Genomic DNA, 13,252 nt, shown 5'->3' with positions numbered 1-13,252 from the left:
TTTATAGACAAGCATTCTGCGGCCGAGTGGGAAGGCAAAAGCGTAAAAGTATGCTCGCTCTGCCTCGTTAGCAGCTGCCCACTTAATTGGCCCAGATGCTAAGAAGGTTTTTAAAGAGTCAAGCAGTCAGAGAGGAGGAGAAGGGCAAGAGGAATGTCTGGTGGGGGTGTAGAGGTCAGAGGTGGGCATCAGAGGAGATGAGGAAAAGAATGACAGAGGATCAAGCCAATTAACCCTCCTGCATATCAAACCATTGATAAAAATGGAAAAACATTCATTAAATATTATAAAAGTGTGTTTTTTTTCCCTGAGTTACAACCCAAATTCCAAAAAAGTTGGTACACTGTGAAAAATGTATATAAAATGAAATTATTTGCAGATTTCATAAACCCATCTTGATTTAGTAGTATAGAGTAGAGCACAGGTGTCAAACTAAAGGCCTGGGGGCCAAATCTGGCCCGTGGTACAGTTATACCTGGCCTGGAGGATGATGTCATATTTTTATTATAACTGGCCAACCAGTAGGAGGTCTGCAGATTTCCTCCACTATAAAAATGTAAACTTAACCTTGATGATTAAAAATATACTTGTTTAGTCATAAAAAAATGGAAAAACTAAAGAATACAAATTTATCAGATTAAAAGTCAGGAATGTGGAGAAAAAATCATTTGTGTTTTTATTTCATACTTTCATTATTGCGTCTTAGAACTACAACTTAAACCTATGAATCTGACTTTTTATTTCATATCTTAACCATTTTAGTTTATAATTTTTTTTTTATCACACATTCTGACCATGTGGATGCACAATTTTAAGTTTTAAGTCATATTTTGACCTTTTAAATTAAATATTTCAAGTGTCATCAACTGTTTTGACATTCCAATTTCTAACTTTGACTTTTATCTCATATTTCTACCTGTTAGACTCCAAATATATGATTTGAACTCATATTTTGACCTTTTAAACTCATTATTTTGACTTTCTATCTCATATATTTACTTATAAAACATTATCTTGACTTTCAATAATGTGTTTTTACCTTTTGAACTCATTCATTTAATTTTTTTTTATCTCAGAGTTTAAGCTCTTAAACTTATCATTTTGACTTTTTTTGCCCATAATCTATCACTAGTAAAAATGAGTTGCCAGTTAATTGTTAAATGCTGACCCTGTTAGGCCCTCAGCTTAGACCTAAAGTAAGTATCTGGCCCCTGCTGTGACTGAGTTTGACACCTGTGGAGTAGAGTAACTATAGAGACAGGAAAAACAGGGAAATAATGGTGGAAGACATGCACCAAATGGGGCTGTGACCAGGAAGTGATCTCACGACCAGTACGCTGAGGACTGCAACCTCTGTATATGGGTGCCTGTACCACCCACTGATATACACTGGTTCCCAACAGTGACTTCTTGTATTCAACTTGGCATTTAAACAGTTTATATTCAATAACAAGAACTGCACTCAGAGAGCGCAGACCTCCGCCATTAGCCCTATATCCCAATAGTGAAGAATCCTTTAAAAACATTCCTGGATCCAGACAGTGATCAGGATCACTCCCAAAATCTAATTCGCCTATTACAGTGAGGCAAAGCATTGGCTTCGCTACATCTGGACTGTCATGGCGGAGGGTGAATATTCCTCTATTCCTCCCAGCATTGTGAGTATTCTTGCTACAATTCGCTGTCTTTCTCTCTGTTACACTCCGACTTGTCTCCTCGAACGGGCGTGCGTCTTTCAACCTCTATAAACTCCAAAACTTTGAATGGAAACACACTAAAAACATGCTGCTGGGGTTACTCATGTCCGCCATCTCCTGGTGTAAAGTGGTAACAGCGCAGACCTCTGCCTTTAGCCCTATCTCCCAATAGTAAAGAATCTTTTAAAAAATTCCTGGATCCAGACGGTGATCCGGATCAGTCCCAAAATCTAATCAGTTCTTCCTCATGCCATTTCTGCCATTTCCTGAAAATTTCATCAAAATCCATCCACAGCTTTTTAAGATATGTTGCTAACAAACAAACTAACAAACAAACAAACAAACCCACCTGATCACATAACCTCCTTGGCAGAAGTAAAAAATCTAAGTATTTGGTAGTTGTGATCAGGACTGATGCTGATGAAAAAATATTTAATAAAAAATTGGGGAAAATGTTTTTGGATTTCTAAAAAACATCAGTGACAGATAAAATGATCGCCTCATAAAAGTGAAAGATTCACCCTTATAGACAAAAATGTCCAGGGTGATACCGGAGGGTTAAGAGTTTAGCAGAGAAGAGAAAATACTAAAAAGTAGAGGAAGTGGAGCTGAAAAATGGTTACGTAGCAGGGGGAGACATTGGTAGGGAGACAGGGTTGGTAGAATATTGGTTGCACTAGACAAGACCAAAAAAAGTCAGGAGAGAAGGAGTAATGCGTTGTTAGAAAGAAAAAGCGAGCTGTAAAGTGTGTGTGAAGGTGAGACGGATAAATGAGTACTTTCCCCTCTTCTCATCTGGACCTCATGCATCTCCTGCACATACAGACAGTCTGAAGTATCTCCCTGAGCTCGGCACGGTCGATCATTAAGCTCTCGTCGGTCGGGATGAGTATCGGCCCTGATGTGTCCTCTCTCTCCCCTCTAAGCTGCTGCTACTTCAGTCAGGAGTGTTTTTCTTGATGACTAATGACACCATTGATTGGCAAGTGTCTTTGACAGAGGGGAGAGTGGGAAACGTTTTTCTAACATCTGGGTCTGGTCATGAGATGTAAACCATGTAGGAGAACTGAAAGGACTTATATAACGCTGCTTCAGCACAAAGAGGAGGAGACGTAATCCAAGGTGATTCAGCAGAGCTCTCAGCTGCACCTACACTTTTTAGAAGATCTTAAAATCCAAAGCTGTTTTGCTCTTGTTAGTGCATAAAGGCTTTTATTGGGCTTGAGTACTTGTCTCTGCTTTCCGGCTACACCTACAGGCTGCAGTCATTCATCCTGCTGCAGAGTCACAGCCTGAGTCAGTCTGAAAGCAGACATGGCTCATGTTTTTTTTCTCGCTTCTGTCAGGGACCTCTGGTCCTCATGTCTAATGCGCTGCATGCAATCAATTTTCAATTTCAATCACTTTTTGGCTTCTCAGGATCACGAAAACATGTTAGTCATACTTAAATGAATGCTTGGTCACATGTAGGTTTTCTTGTTTTTCTCAGCATTGTTAGCCAGATAGGTGGAAGATTTGTTTCATTCATCACCAGAAGTCTGAAGTCCACCGTCAGGCGTTTGAGATGATTCACTAGGATTTCCCTAATCTTGTTTTTTTTATTGGACCATTTTTCCTCTCCAGCCTTTTATTATTTCCACTGCTATTTTAACGACTGACTGTGAGAGAGTGAAATCCCTGTTTGGTTGAACTGCTGTCAGCGTCTCTCCTTCTGTCCTCCTTCTCACCAGGAGTGTGCCGGCGAGCCTCTGTTCATGCTTTACTGTGCCATCAAGCAGCAGATGGAGAAGGGGCCCATCGACGCCATCACAGGAGAAGCCCGCTACTCCCTCAGCGAGGACAAGCTCATCAGACAACAGATTGACTACAAAACCCTGGTCAGTAAACTTATTGTGTCTCCAGGCTCGTCTGCTCTGTCTGGACAATGAGATGGGCTGTTAAGTTTTAGTCACACTCCACAGTGATGAAAGTTTTAAAAGAGGCTGAAAACAATCAGTATAGTGTGAGACTCTGTTTGTCGAAAGCAGACTACACACTGGGTTTTAAAGAGGTGGAGGATCACTGATACAAAGACAGATTCAACCAATTTTTAACATTATTCACAACTGTAAGCCACATGACCAATGTGCAGAGGCCTGGAGGCCAAAGATCTCTGCAAAACAAACACATAAACATCACCTAAAAAATTGAAGAAAGAGAAGATATTAACCTTAAATGTGAGTTTTTGTCTGTTTGGACAGCCCCTGAGACATAATATAGATTGCTAAAATCAGAAAACCCCAAGCCAGAACTTTACTTTAATGATAATTGCCTAATATACACAGTAGAGGAGAAAAACCTGTCTGGTTACACTGCCACCACAATGACAGTTTACAAACATGTGGACTTTTTTTTCAATTTTTTTGTGTTTTTGGGTTAATATTGTGGTAATCCTTTAAATGAAGGGCAAGAAAATCTTTGCACAGGTAAGTGCTAATAAGCTGATACAGCTAGTTAAAGATAACCAACGGTTGTTTTAGAGTCACGTTCACCCATAAGTTTCAGTGAATTTTCTGGCGCTGTAATATTACATAAAAATTTTAGGTACTTTTACAGGAATAAGGGGAATTTCTTTATAGATTTGAGAAAGAATATTCCATCAAAATTTCCTGAATTTTCAGGGATTATGTGTGGATTTTTAGAGGGGGTATGTTTGAAAATTTTCCATAATTTTGGGTTCATTTTTAAGTACGTTTTTGTGATTTGAACTTGAACATGAAAACTTGCAGGATTTTTTAGGGATTTTTTGGTTACATCTTTAGGATTTTTCAGAAAAGTTTACTGAATCATGAGTAATGTCTCATAAATTATAGGGCAATTTAGTTGCTTGTATGTTTTGGAAATCTCACATTGTTTTATGTGGAATTTTCCAGTATCTCCAGAACTTTAGTGGAAGTTTAGTTCAGACCTTGCCTTAATGAGTTTCTGAAGTCCACTATCAGAAAATGGACCACGCCGTACGTCTCCGCCTGACTGAGACCATTTTTCACTGACTGAATTGCTCGTATCAACAGGTCAAAATATGCTGGAAATGCATGAAAAATAGAGGGGAAAATCTGTCTTTCTGTGTTTTGTACAGTACTATAAGTCTGTTGTCCTCATATGCATTCATCGTTTTTTGGGCGAAACAAAAAAGATTAGATTTTAAAAATATCAGGTCCTACTGATCCCAAACAAGTGGGAGAAACTGAAAATGCATTCAAAACAAAAGCTCAGGTCGCTGGAGGTTAATAAAGAAAAAAATGTAAATACACATACTGAGACTTCCAGTTTTACTTATCATTTACTCTATCATACATCAGTAGGAAGCCCATCTTGCCCACTGTGGGTGGGCAAGATGGGCTTTAGGAAGCTATGAATTGTTTTTCAGTGTTGTCATACAAAGTACCTTGACCTTTGCATTTAGAGAGCTCCTTGCTTGTTTAATCATGCACATTGATTTTAGTCATTCATGTGTTGGGCTTTTAAGTTCTGTGACTAATGATCTGAGCAACCAAATCTACCCTTGAAAACAGCACAAACTAGGTAAACTTTAGTTTCAAATCCAATGATTGATTCAGAGACAGAAAGAGCATCTAGCGTGGTAAATAAACTGCAAGAGAACCAGGGTGATTTTCCTCTTAAACATCTCAATCAAAGTCCCTTTTTTCTTTAAAGGGTTTGAAGATTATTGTCCTAGATTTCCCTGTGATGTGAGGTGTTGTAAGAATGATCAGATGTGTTTCGAAGAACATCATAGCTACACTGATTTTATGTAGTAAATAGCAGTAGCTCGTTTAGGGTAGCTAATGCCAGGATCAGTGTGTCAGCTGGTGCTTTCAGTCAGTGTTCTGTGGCAGTAAAGTAAGACCTAGTCCACATGCAGGCAAGTATTTTTCAGTCAGAGGTTGTCCTCCTCTGTCTTCAAGAATCCTGTCCACACAGGCAATACATTCAAAATATCTTTGTCACATTTAAACACAAAATGGACTCCACTTTGACTTCAGAATAAAACAAACATAAAATCTGACCAATGTTATCAGCTGGCTGCTAGCTTAATTATAGTATGTCGTAATAATTCCACTCTTCCCTTTTTGTACTCCTCTTGGCTCTGGGCACATTTCTGTTTTTATTCTCTACCATGTCTTTGAGCTGTAAAAGTACCCGACATTCAGTCGATAAGCCTCCTGGTCTGCTTGCTCTCCTCGCTGATATTCCATTAGAGGAAGTCTAATCATCTGGGAGGCTCTGAATCAATCAGGAGCAGTAAAATAATCATACTGACACCACACACCTTTTTTTATTTGGACTAAAAATCCATTGCCACAGGCCTTAACTTAAGCCAAGCCCCCAAGATTGTTTGGAAGAGGGCTGAATCAAGCCCAGAATCAGGACCAAAATTTCCCAGTTTATAGCCAGCCTAATTAGTCAGGGGTTTGCTGTAGAGGGGTTTTCTTCTAGCGTAAACACAGAGATTCTGCCTCACCGAGTTTGGAGGGAGGATGTGAAACTACTGCCCAACATTAATCACATTCACTCTCCAAACAAAGCACTTCAGGTTTAGGTTGGAAACATCCAGACAGACCAACCTGTCTGCAGGAAACGCCACAGTTGTTTTGTGTGGAAGTGCAGAACCATTATGGCTGCAAACAAATGTAAACTGACGAGGAAAATTTCCAGGTTTTTAAAATAGCTGCTGCAAACAAACCAGGTGTGAAAACGCTGTCAGGTGCATTCAAAAGCACCCAAACAATCATCCAAATGTGTCACCAGTTGGCAGTGCTCTTGTTGTGTCTCCACTCAGGCCTGATGTCTTTTGTCTGTTTCCCTTTCCCTCCGTTTTTCCTCTTTTCTCGCCAGACGCTGCACTGTGTAAACCCGGAGAATGAGAATGCCCCAGAGGTGACGGTCAAGTGTCTGAACTGTGACACCATCACTCAGGTCAAAGAGAAGCTGCTCGACGCTGTGTACAAGGGCAGCCCTTATTCACAAAGACCCAAAGCCTCAGACATGGACCTGGGTAAGATAGACACGATACATTTAAAGCAGTGATTCTCAACGTGTGCAGCTCTCCTTACTGAAAACAATACCAAACTGGAAATTATAAAAGATTACAAAGATGCCCTGGACACTTTATACTTGTTGGTGATAGAGCTCATAAAGAATCAGAGCTGATCCGTGACCCATTAAGATCATCGCTCCAACCCCCACCCCCTCCTCCACATGCGCTACTTGTGGCCGCACATGACCGCCTATGCAGAATAAGTTCATCATAACAGTCCGAAATGATGAAATGCTCCTGCTGGGAACCTGTGCAGTCTCTGTGAGGAGGATACAGCATTTATTAAGTACGTGTACGCGTGCAGACTCGCTCACGGTGCCGGTATCTGTGACTTTATAATTTCGATTCAGACGCTGCTTCGTCATGTCTCCTTCTCGTCTCACCATCTGTCAGTCACACATCCATCAGCTGTTGGCTGTGTGTATCATCAATCAGAAACTTAACATGTGTAGCAGCAGTAAACTTAGCAAAACAAAAAAAAAGCCAAAAAGCGAAGTTCTAGCTCTGGTTAAACGCGCCCTGTTTGTTGTCTAACAGCAGACAGAGCAGAGACACACACCCTTGCTCACCAACGCACACATAACGCTCATCTGTGCGTCATGTCCAACACTGTCAAAGCTTTTATGAGAAAAAAGGACCACAAAACAATAAAACAATTTATTTCTCTTAATTACTGTAAATGTGTTATTGACAGAAAGATGTCTTTTGAGTGTTTTAAATATGAATGTCCTTAAAGAGGATGAGAAATAGTGTGATTTTACTGATATAGCTCTTTATATTTCACTCTGTGGTAAACAGTTTTTAAAGTATTTTTAAAATGTCTTAATGCTTTTATTATATATAATTAAATGATATGAAATATAATTATCATAATTGTAGCTATGAGCGTATGGTGTAGTAGAATAAAGATGTGGTAGATTAAAATGAAAGGTTTGATGTGAAGAGCATAAAAATGTACAGTTTGAGTCAGAGTTACACCAGATAAACTGTGTGTAAGCATTGATAGCCTATTCAGTACAAGAGGAGTTACAGTAGTTTAAACATTTCTGAATAGACCTGCATGCTTTGCGATTTTGACTTTCAGATGTATAATTTTCCACCCATGTATTTTTTCCAAAATTAAAACAAAAGTGTAAAATCTTGTCTCGTCTCGTGAGATAAGTGTGTCATCACACCCCTAGTTGATCGTGATACCTCTGACACCTGTTTTTGGTACACGACACTTTCTGCAAATGTACACACACACAAAAAAGCAAGCCCAGTGTATTGCAAGTCGTGCACAGTTAAACTTGCTATCATCTGTGCTATTCTGGATTTTATTTATGCCTTAAATTTTGCCACTTAACACGTGAAAGTTAAAGATTGGCCTATTTTAGAAGGAACTATGGTTCTTTTTTTATCTCACTGTTTGGATGAGGATTTGTAAATAACATGATTTATTTTCTCTATATCTTTGTTTCCTCTTTCTGCAGAATGGCGACAAGGTCGGATGGCGAGAATCATCCTGCAGGATGAAGACGTCACCACAAAGATCGACAACGACTGGAAGAGACTGAACACACTGGCTCACTATCAGGTAAGGAGAACACTGATGAGCACACAGAGCAAGAACCAGTACAAAGTGACAGCTCAGTCTGAGTCAATCTACCGGGTCTGCATTTTTGATTTGCAGGTAACAGATGGCTCAGTGATCGCCCTGGTGCCAAAGCAGAACTCTGCCTACAACATCTCCAACTCCTCCACCTTCACCAAGAGCCTCAGCAGATATGGTACCACTCCCGCTCTCTTCATGACTTAATCCCATTTAAATCAGCCCGTCACTGAGTCCCATCTCTCCACCTGCCCCCCACCCTTCACTCTCTACCTCCTCATTCAGCCTCTCTCTTTGTTTATCACAGCCATGATTGGGCCCCATTGTTGTTGTTTTTTTCACCTCCCTCTGAGTGAATGGCAATCCTTTTTATCCATTGCTATCAGCCCAGGCCAAGGCCATTTCATGGCTATTTTCAAGCGGTCCGTAAATGACAGGCATTAAAGTAGACACCTTGATCCCCCACTGACTGAGTGAAAGGGGGAGAGAGAGAGGACACCTGGCAGTCAGCGATAGATAGAGGCATCAATATGGTATACTTCACTGGAAAATTAAACTATTTAGAAGATAAATTACCCTGCACTGAAAAATCACGGCGTGGATAGTGACCCTCAGGCATGCACAGCTGTTATCACATCTACAAATCTACTTAAAAGCAACATAGCAACATTGATTTTCTTTAAAATTACCCAAAAAAGCACAAGTAGAATGTTTGAATAGATTTTTTTAATTTGTAAGTGTGCAACACTGGAACAGTTTATGATCCTTTGACAGAAATGGATGGAAAACACAGAGAGGAGAGAGGGGTACTATAACCATTCAAGGTGCAATAAGCTTGCTTTTACTTTTTCTATTTGCCGTTCCAGCTGTACATGGTTAAAAAATCAATGAGACGCAAGATGTAGTCTGTAGATGAACTGTAGAGGCAGTGTAGAGGCCACCATCCACATATGTGTGATCTGTCATTAGAGGGGTTTTAATCCAAATGCATCTCAAAATTTAGACAATATTTTAGATGTATGGTTAAATAGATGCAAATTGATGTGATTCCGTTCAAAATGTAACGTGTGTATTAAGAGTGTACGGCTTGAGCAGTAGGCAGCACTACTTATGAAATAAATAAGAAACTGCGGCAGAAGAAGAGGGCTTAACCAAGGTTATAACAGTTTTGGATTTTTCATTAGTTTTTATTTTTATTTTGTTTTTATCTTTTGCTTCAGATTTTAGTTTTTATTAGTTTTTTCCGCTGGTTTCTTAGTTTAGTTTATTTTAGATTTTGAAAAAATGCTTCGTTTTAGTTTAGTTTTTATTAGTTTTAGTGTTAGTTTTAGTTTTGTAGCAATTTGAGCCATTTTTATCATTCAGTTTTTATGTTTGTATGCAACTCAAGACCTAAAATTTACAATTGTGTGAAGTCTTCTGCAATCAAATCAGGCCACTTTGCTCTCTCCAGGCCAGGGTGTTCATGGCAGAGTCTGACTGCTGACAAAGACTAAAACTAAAGAGATTTTGTCTCTAATTTAATTTCATTTTAATTAGTTTTTTAGCACAGAATTGAGTGTTAGTTAGTTTTAGTTTTTCTCATAAAGCTCAGTTTTTATTTCGTTTTACTAAAATGAATTTTACCTTTTAGTTTGAGTTATTAAGTTAGTTTTAGATAACTATAATAACCTTGGGCTCATCGTCCTGTTGCATTGGAGATCAATACATAAAAAAGGCATTTCCGGGCACTGGTGTAGCTCAGTGGGTAGAGCAGGCACCCAGAAGCAGAGGCTACAGTCCTCAATGCACTGGTTGGAGGTTGAGTTCAAGTCTCAGGGCATGTTTGGTGCACTTCTCTCCATATTTAATTTCTCTTCAGCTGTCTTATTAATATAAAAGCAAAAAATACATATATATATATATATTAAAAAAGGTACTTCTGATCCATTGAAATAAAGGACCCAGTTGCCTCCTTCAGTATATTAATCCAGAGATATTATTAATTCCCGTAATTTTTTTCCATTTGCCAAAAGTTGCACTTCCTTTTTGAATAATATTTCAACTTTTTCACCTCCTTCAAATATAAAAGCTGTGATATATCTGGCTTTTGATATTATGCATTCACAAATTGATAATGCACACAAAAAAATGCAAAAAATCACAGTTGTCCCAGCACACAGACAGACATGCCTGTTCGATTTCTTGGGAACAGGGCACAGATGGACTGGCAGTTGGGCCGCGCCCTGTGTGTTCAGATAGCCCTGGTTTGGGTCTGGCCTGTGACTTCTTACCCGTGTGTCATTTCCCATTCTCTTATTCCTGTTTCTGGCTTTGTCCACTGTCCTAACTCTATAAATGAAGACATACAAATTATAAAAAAAAACACATTTTTCTTGTAAGGACATCCACAAAATTGATTTTGGCCCCTGAAAGGACAAATAAATGGAGCCCTCCCAGATGCCATTTGATAATTTCAGTGCAGCTGTAGCATTAGTGCTAGCCTCCTAGTTACCATTCACGTCCATGACCTGGCTCTAGTCAGCTTTGAATTGGACAGAAATAAAAGATGTTGCAGGACTAAGCATGGCTTTATATTGATGCTACGGTCCCAGCCCAATGGACCCATCCACAATGACAATATTCTGAAAAATTTGGGCCCAAATTATTTTGGAAATGCAGAATTTACACTGGGGAACATGAGATAATGAATAAAATATGTGTTTCAGTGTTTTATGTACGTAAGAATTGGTATTCCATAATTTAGGATGGACCATGTTTCTCTTACGTCTATGGCTCCTCAATGACTCTAGGACTCAGAATGCCTTCCCTGTGTGTTCAGTTCAAGGGTTTCTTTCAACTGGTGACTTTACACATAAACAAAGTGCCTGTTTTGTGAAAGAGATAAACAAACCAACCATAACGTTAGGCTGTGAGCTGTTAACATTAGTCAGATTACTTAGGAAATGCAGCGTCCCCATTGCATTGAACCAATATTAGTAATGTAACATTAAGAAGATTGATTTTTTATTTCGCATATTGTCAGTATTAAAAATATGTTCTCTTACCTTTGAGCATATTTGAGAATGTCAAATGTTGAATTGCTTTAAGTAAAGTAAAGACTTTAACATTAGAATTCCACCACATTACACTCAAAGAGCTTCAAGTTTGTCCCACTGAAAGTAGCAAAGCAATGATTGCTATAAGAGGGAGGCTTTTATTTGAGGGTCAGCAGACCAGTCAGAAAGTCAACAAATGGTCAGCAGTGAGCTTGGTTTGTGTTTGTTAAACTCTTGGTTTGGCATACTTGTGGAGTCTGTGCCATGTGAGTCTATTTGGGCAGAATGGAGATTAAGCGTGAGATAAGGGAGATAAGGTGATGCTCCGACTCTTTAATAAACTCTTACTGCTTTCACTTTCGCTCCACTCCACTCCACTAACTCCCTCTGTTTTCACCTGTCTTCATAGAAGTATTGAATATAAGCCGTCTCTGCCATATCTCTCAACAAACACTTTGAATTCTGACGCATAAAGTTGAAAATATCTACTTGGAGGCGCCTTGACTTGAATATTGAGGTAAACTTATGAAATCAAAGCAGCACACCTACACTGTTTGAGTTGTGGATTAGAGAAGGGAAGAGCAGTTGGGAGAAAATTAAATTTCAGAAATCAAAGCATTTCTTTTATGAATCATCCCAACATATTCAAAGGAAAGAGTTGAAGCTTTTAGTTTCACATTGAATAGCTGTCTGTAAAATGTGACTTTGTGGCTTCAAATGTGCCCTTTGTCTGGGTCCTGAGTGGGTCTGGGTCAGGATTTTACGGTTTAATGATTTAAAATGAAATCATGGGTAAGACAGCATTGTTTGAATTGATAACGTTTGTATTGGTTCAAAAAAATAGATACTCAGTAAAGACATTACAGTAAGAATCACTAACAATAGTATGCTTACTGACCATAAGACACTCTATTTGAAATGTTTAGACTGAAAAGAAACTAAAATTGTATCTATTTTATTCAATTTAGAAACATTTATAGTATTAGTACATTCAGGTGATTTTGAAACCCATTTCTTCAAAAGGAGACAAAAAATATTGGGTAATTCACTGTTTTTTTCTTATTAAAAATTGTAGGCAAACCCCTGAATCTAAATTGCATAAATACATTTGCAACGGTTGGAAAAGTTTGTGCATAGCCCTCGCTCAATGATACTCAATGTGTGGCCCTTAAGCCACATTTGGCTCTTTTGTGATGATTTGTGGCTCTTTTATGTCTTAACTTGAAATGTTATTCCCCCAGAAAACATTTCTGAAGGGAAACTATGACCTCAGAAATGATCCATTACAAGTCAAATTAATGAGTTTGAATCCTCACATTAATACGATTGCCTTTAATTTCCATCCTTTTTTTTGGTCTGTATATTTCTATTGCCCTTATTTGAAATTTTTTGCCAATTTTATGAATCTGTTTGCCTCTTTTAATCCATTTATACTTCTTTAAGCCAACTTTTGCCATTTCTTTTGCCACTTTTTTTTGCCCATTTTTACTGCTTCTATCAGATTTTTGTCACCAGCTTTTTGCCTTTCATCCTACTTTTTGCTATTTGCACTATTTCTCTCTTTTTTGCCACTTTTTGGCCATTTAAGCCATGTTTTGCCATTAAATGTTACTGTTTTCAGCATTCTTACCACTTTTTTCTGACTTGGACAGAATTGAGCGTGTATTGTTACTTCAAGTCCTGCCATGCTATGTAATTAAGATCATCTTATCTCACTCATAAGACCTTATCAGCTGATGGCCCCTCAAAGCACGGCAGTGGCTAACTGTACTCAAGCTGCCAAATATGAAGTTTTCCAGCATGGCTACACTTTGCTGCTTTTTAAAAAAGGAAACTTGGCGGGTTT

General features: G+C 38.7%; 1 protein-coding gene across 2 annotated transcripts in view; it reads left to right on the top strand.

The window, feature by feature from the left end:
• LOC121517494 (plexin-A1-like) overlaps window positions 1-13,252 on the top strand; it is a 503,338-nt gene that overhangs the window by 467,040 nt on the left and 23,046 nt on the right. For both annotated transcript variants that reach the window (XM_041799311.1, XM_041799310.1), the window contains exons 25-28: window positions 3,428-3,574; window positions 6,576-6,735; window positions 8,250-8,353; window positions 8,450-8,546. In XM_041799311.1, coding sequence (XP_041655245.1) covers window positions 3,428-3,574; window positions 6,576-6,735; window positions 8,250-8,353; window positions 8,450-8,546 — 508 coding nt within the window. The remainder of the gene's footprint in view (window positions 1-3,427; window positions 3,575-6,575; window positions 6,736-8,249; window positions 8,354-8,449; window positions 8,547-13,252) is intronic.

This window comes from Cheilinus undulatus, linkage group 11 (assembly GCF_018320785.1).
Source record: "Cheilinus undulatus linkage group 11, ASM1832078v1, whole genome shotgun sequence".
NCBI lineage: Eukaryota > Metazoa > Chordata > Actinopteri > Labriformes > Labridae > Cheilinus > Cheilinus undulatus.
This window is presented reverse-complemented; position numbering and strand designations above follow the sequence as displayed.